At 40.9% G+C, this 6,617-nt stretch overlaps 1 protein-coding gene across 2 annotated transcripts in view; it reads right to left on the bottom strand.

Moving 5' to 3' along the window:
• Nucleotides 1-6,018, bottom strand: part of LOC115659605 (multidrug resistance-associated protein 1-like) — a 52,467-nt gene extending 46,449 nt beyond the window's left edge. For both annotated transcript variants that reach the window (XM_030579995.1, XM_030580004.1), the window contains exons 1-2: nt 5,941-6,018; nt 1,893-1,954 (exon numbers count right to left, since the gene is read on the bottom strand). In XM_030579995.1, the coding sequence (XP_030435855.1) occupies nt 1,893-1,954; nt 5,941-6,006 (128 nt within the window). In that variant the 5' untranslated portion in view covers nt 6,007-6,018. The remainder of the gene's footprint in view (nt 1-1,892; nt 1,955-5,940) is intronic.
• Nucleotides 6,019-6,617: the final 599 nt, after the last annotated feature.

Below are 6,617 nucleotides of genomic sequence, written 5' to 3' on the forward strand. Positions count from 1 at the left end.
GCTCGGGGCTTCAGCAGGAGCAGGGGTGGAGAGGGGGCTCCAGCTTGCTCGGCCTCTGTCCCTGCCCCCCACCCAGGCCCTGCTGACAGGGGCCGAGCGAGCCGGAGCCTCCCTGTACCTCCCAGCATGTTCAGCCCCTGTCCCTGGCAGCTGAGCCAGGGCAGGGTGCAGGCTGCCACTGCCTCCCAGCCAGGCTCTCTCAGGCAGAAGTGGCTCCGTCCCACTCCTCACCTGGCTGCCAAGAAGAGCAGCCGAACATGCTGGGGAGGGACATGTGGGGAGAGAAGGACAGAGCCTCCCCCTACAGGTAACATTGAGGGAGGGGGAGTATGGCAGCCCCAGACTGGGCACAGGGCGGGAGGTCACTGGGGAGAGGAGACACGTGGGGCGGTCACATGTCCTCCCCTTTAGATTGTGCTCCACCAGTATGGGGCGGCATGAGTCCTCTATGCCCACCTTGTCTCTCTAATATTCCGGGACTGAGAAGACTGCAACTACACTTTACTGGAGAGTAATACATGATTAAATTAAAACGTTATCTACTAAGACAACATTTTAAATAAATCTTTTATGGCTCTCCAATAAGGACACTTTTTAGAGTTTAAATTGCAACAAGTTGTGAGGAATTATTTTACAGAAATCCTAAAATGCTCCTGCAAGGAGATTATAGCATATATGCGTGTATATAAAGCACACAGGTAACCTTTTCCATCACCAACTTTTGCAGAGGCAGACAAGAAAATCAAAACCTTAAACAAAATTTGGACCTTTCTATTTTTGAAGAAAGTTGTGAAGTTAATATTCATAAGTTTATGTCTGTGATAAAAATGAGGAGTTATAAATTTTATGCAAATTATGTGAGAACTGAAAACTTTAATTTGCAACATTACTGTATTCAAGATCATGGATTAAATCCTGGGTCCACTGAAATCAATGACACAACTCCCATTAACTTTAATGGAGTTAGGTTTTCACCATATAATGTGAAATCTTGAAATTAGGCTAAGCAAAAAGAATCAGATACTAAAGTTTAAAAATATTACAATAGTAATGTAGAACAAAGCAAAAAGCAACTGTTACTTGTAAACTGACTTTAATCATATTATTAATATTCCTCTCTCTCAGGACTATAGGCTTACACTATACACTTACATGCCTTACTGTTTATTTTGACTGACAGTATTTCCAAACGAAGCACATGATGTAGAAGAAGTGCTAATAATGAGTAACAGTCAGGAGACAAAACATGTGAAGTTGCTTGAAATATCCTACTGAATGTTAAATGACAATTGGCAGCCCAACCTGACGTAGCTGAGCTTTCAGTTCATATGAAGGTATGCTATACCTAAGAGGAGAGAGTTCTTTTAATCACTTGTTTAGAATGACACATGACTTGGAGGGAAGAAGAGAATAAACATTAAAGAAGAATACACAAGAAATTAGTCATATAACTGATTAACAGGGTTACTTGGCTAATTCTTTGTAGGTCACACTAAAATATTTACTCTTGTAATTGTATTGCCACACACAATACTGAGAAACATATGTGTCTATTTTCTAATGAAGGGGATCTTGTGAATAGCTCCCACTGACTTAGAGTACTTTATAACTGTTAATTAATTAAGTTTAAGATTAAACATTATCTTTTGTTACTATTAAGAATCAGGCAACCTAAAACATTAGTATGTGTCTAGAACTACAGGACTAGTACATTAGGAAGTAATTGTTAAGAAGTGACTTATAGTAATTGTAAATTCTGGCTTTAGAACACTGTTCTAATAGCACTCTCATTCTGGATTAAAATGCCAAGCTGCATAAATGGATGGAATGCATGTATGACTTGTGCCTAAACCAACTGTGCATAAGCACCAATAAATAACTTAAATTCTCACCTGCTGTACCAGGAATATGTTATCTTACTGAAGAAGGAAGCATTTTCTTCAGGACTGCATTTCTATTAATAAAAACAAACCAAACACAATTCATGTTATTTGAAGGGCAGAGGGAAATGAATCTGTACTTCACATTTTTTCTCAGAAAATTAGGCATTAAGATATCCATTCTCCCTTGGATCAATGTTTATGTGAGTTAAATTTATAGATCTCAGATAATAAACTCCAAGTTCAGTACACAAAGTTGTAACTAAAAATAAATTTGCTTCATATTTAATATTCCAGTGACATAACCTATATTTTCTAGGTAACACAAAAAACTAGAACTGAATACTAGTATTGCTATGATTATCTGTTCATCATGACCCCGTGCCACACCTATTTCTCCTTCTCTCTTTAACACAGAAGACGCATGGAATGAGAGAGAGATTTAAGGCTACTTGATTCAATGGGCTGTAAGTTCCTTTACGCAGGAATGAGAAATGTTGAAATAAAGTTGCCAGGAAGAGAAACATTAAGGTATGGAAATATGGGTCCACTTAAGCTAATGGTGGAACATTAGCAAGAGATCGGTAAAAGTTAATAAGGAAATAAGATATGTGTGTCTAGCCCCAGGTAAACCTATCAGTTCTGTTCCCTTTATCTTGTTAAGTTTGCACCCTTTTTATCTGTATAAATAAAGTAGGTTAAGCCTTGCATGGCACTCACATGTTATCTGGGTGTATTAGCAGAGCGCTCTGCTAATAAAACAGAGTGGTCTGACAAATTGTGAGTCCTGAATCTAACTTTGACAAAAGCAATACCAAATAATCAATGATAATCCAAGAAACAGACTAATTAAAGATCTCTTTTACAAAAAATATCTTCCCATATGTACTTCTCAAATAAAGAAACTCACCCTCCATAAATTGTTAATATCTGTAAAGGTTAATTAGTATTGCTGGATTATAAATATTGTACATTTATCATTCAAGTGCATGATACAAATCTGAAGTAATCAGCCTTTCTCTTACTCTTGGCCCAGTCATGCTCCCATTTCTATATGTAGCAAAATTGTGATGGACCTTAACAGGAGATGCATAGGACTCCACAAGAAAACACTTCAAAGGAAGACCCACTGGGCCAAACTCTGAACTGATATTCATCCCTTGCCTTCCCATTAATTCAAAGGATGTATGTTAGAACAAATTTGCAGCACTGTCTCATACCAGTCACTAACATTTTCACTTTCTGACACTGACACTTTTTAAAAGCAATAACCTGAAATCTAATCAAGTTAAAAATACTTTTAGATATTACATCTGTTTCAGAGTTCCTCTGCCAATCTTTGTGCTTTCATAAGCACATTTTCCTATTTTTGTATTTTTCATCCTTCACTGTATTAAAGCCTCAAAACAATGAGAATCACTATTTTTTCAATTATAATAATAGTAGGTGTTACTTTTGCTACTAGTTAATTTTTGTTGTTCAGTTTTGTTACACAGCATTACCATCTTGTTACATAGACTGGTTTCCCATTCCTAGCTCATGGAGGTGCTCTTCCATGAGCCAAGTGATATGGTGACTGAGCAACAAGATAACCTTTAAGCCCTATGAGTTGTTCTGAATTTTTCAAATTAGGGAATTTTTCCAATTTGAGGAGTGAGGAAGGGGAAACAGAGAATTATCTGAAGTGAAGGCACTTTCTGATGATGATGTTGATAATTAAGGAAATGTTTCTTTGCTAACTTTTTACTTTTGTAATACACACAGACCCTTAAGGGGTTGACTGAGTCTCCAAAGTTGCAATCCAATCAAGAAAATCATTGCTCAATTAAAAATTTCTAAAAATATTTTATCCAGAGGCAACAGCACTTTTTACTAAGGATAGAGGACATATTCTGAGTGCAGTTATTACCATAACACTAATGATTCAGTGTTATCAAGGTAGCTTGATATAAATCACAGATTTAAATCATAATTTAAATCAGCAAGAAAGCAATCATTTAAATAACTGATTTTAATCTTGCTTTGCATTTGTATTTTTTAGTTATTTTCCTAAAGACTGATTCTCATTGGTTTGTAACCATTAAAACATGTTGATTTGCAACTAAATATAGCCTTCAAAGTAAATTTGGAGCTTCTTTTTGTTAACCAGCAGGACACACTATATCTATACACATATCTATACACATTTATTTGAGCAATTATATAATTTAATTTATATTTATTTGAATTCTTAAATATTAATTTTATTATTTGATAAACTGGTGAGTGGTGCTTTTTTCTTTTTACTAGCTGATGTTTAATTTTTTTCGTATGTGATTTGTCAAGCTGTAAATTCCAATTTAATCAGAAATGCACAAAAACACCATTTAAAATGTTTTAATTGCTAAATAAAATTACCGGTACCTTAAATGAGCTGGATAAATAAGAAAAAAGTTTATCAAAGTTTATTAAAACATGCTTGTCATTTAAAACTAAATGATTTCTTAAACAATCAAAGTAGTATCTGTAGTCAGTGAATTGAAATGATATGTTCTTCAAGATTTTACAACAGCAGATCACATCCTCATGCACCCAGTTTTTATTCAAAGAATGGAAGAGGAAAACAAGCTTTACATTTTGAACTCCCAGCTGGTTTCTTTTAACTTTTTAAGTGAACTAGTCATTGAACTAACAGGTTGAATAAAGTGAAATAAGGAAAATATACTTTGCCCCTGAAAAAAAGGTACTGCTGTCAAAAGCTAGTTAGCTTTACAAACTCTGGTTGCAAGTGTTTCTCCGAAGACTTACACCAAGCCAATGGTTTGATTTTCTTTACAATTTGGCAGTCAACAGGTACTGCTTGTTTTTTTTTAAATTTAATTTAAATTATTTGAATGTATTACAATATGTTTTAGGCCATAACATATGTATTCATTTCACACCAGTCTCTCACTTAGATTCAAACTACAGCCTGCATATCCTTTTACATGTGTACCACTCAGGCCCTGATATTCTAATCTAAGACTGTAAAGTGTTGTTTTTTTCTCTCCATATTCAAGTATTACTTCAGGTCCCATTGTGTTAAGCACTGTTCAAACATGTAGTGAGAGACCATCTCTGCCCAAAGAGGCTTATAATTATACAGACAATACAGAAAAGGGATGAGAAGGGAAAGATAAACACAGAAATGAAGCATCCTCTTGTTGATTTCTCTCACTCTGAAATCAGTTTTCATTCTGTTCATGGGATTTTACTTATTCTAATACTAACCTGAGGGAGAAACAAAGAGAATGTAAAGGGGAGGAAAGAAAGTACATAGGACAGGGAGAATCCTAAAAAGATAAAAAGAGTGATAGCAGGAAAGATTTATTAAAGTGGAGGAAGCAAAAAGTGCAAGGTTCCTAGCACGTTTTGTTTTGTTTGGGGGGGCGGGTGTTAGGGTACAGGGGTGGAATGTTACAAGGCATCCGAAAGAAAGGTGATGTGAGAGTCACTTAGCGTTATCAGAGTGAAGGGAGCAAGAAGTGCAAAGTACCTCGGAGAAACAACTGCCAGAAGAAAGAGGATGTGAGACTCACTTGGACCTGACGCAGTCCTAACCCCTATTTCCAAGCCGGTATACTTAACTAAGCCACATTTTAAAGAGCCCTTAGAAGATTGTTCCTATCCCACGATCACTCCCCCTCCCCAGTTTGGTCTTCTATAAAGACCAGGTTTCCGTTTAAAAATGGGACCACGAAGTCCGAGATCCTGCCCCCAGCAGGGATTGCATGTAACTGCTCCAAGGAAACCGCTCGACCAAGCCAGCCATTAGGTGACTTTAGCCGGCTGGGGCATGCTCCGACCCGGTGCAGGTAGGAGGGGCGGGTCTGTGCACTGTACACAGCTGCCTGGCGAGCGAACGGAGAGTAGCAGCCCAGCCCAGCCGACCCTAGCACAAGCTCTCCGCCCTGTCCGCCGCCTGCCGCCAGGCCCCCATCCCTTGTCCTGCCGGGCTGCAGGAGGCTCAGTCTCCAGCCGGGCTCGCCATGGATCCTCCCATCCAGTGATGTCCGGCCGGATCCCCGCCAGCCCAGGTTACCTTCTGGCTGAGCGGAGGGAGGAGCTCGTAGGAGCCGCCCCCTCCCCCGCGCAGGGCCGCCACCATGATCCGGGCGCGCCCCGCAACCTCGCGGGCGCCTGCCGTCAGGAGCGCTGCAGCCGCTCGCGGTGTCCCTGGATGCGGAGCAGGGCGGCAGCTGCAGCCGCCAGCACGTGGCTGAGTCACAGCCAGAAGCACCCGGGGCCGGAGGCAGCTCGGGGAACCTGGGAGGAGCTGCCCGCAGGCACCACCCAGCCCGGGCGCAAAGCCGCGCCGCACTCCGCCTGCAAGCGACGGAAGGGTCAGGTCGGGTCAGGAGGGCGGAAAGCAGCCGCCACCTGTTCCCGTGTCCCCGGGGCTTAGAGACGGAGCCCAGAGCCCCTGGGAGGGAATGGGAGCGCTTCTTCCAGCCGGGCCGGCTACCTCTAAAAGTCTCGGGGGGGGGAGGGGTTGGGGGTGTTAGCCTCTAAACCCTGCTTGGAGCCGCGTGCTGGCTGACTGCACGGGGGGGAGCACAGGCAGGGTTTAGAGGCTAACACCTGGAGGCTTTTAGAGGTAGCCGGCAGGCTTGAAGAGCTGGGCTCTCCGGTTGTGTTAAAGAGAAGGGTTTTTTATTGGACATTGTGGGACACAACTTGCCCTATTCATGTCCATTCAGACTGCTGCTACAAAGATCA

The sequence above is a fragment of the Gopherus evgoodei genome, chromosome 1 (assembly GCF_007399415.2).
Source record: "Gopherus evgoodei ecotype Sinaloan lineage chromosome 1, rGopEvg1_v1.p, whole genome shotgun sequence".
NCBI lineage: Eukaryota > Metazoa > Chordata > Testudines > Testudinidae > Gopherus > Gopherus evgoodei.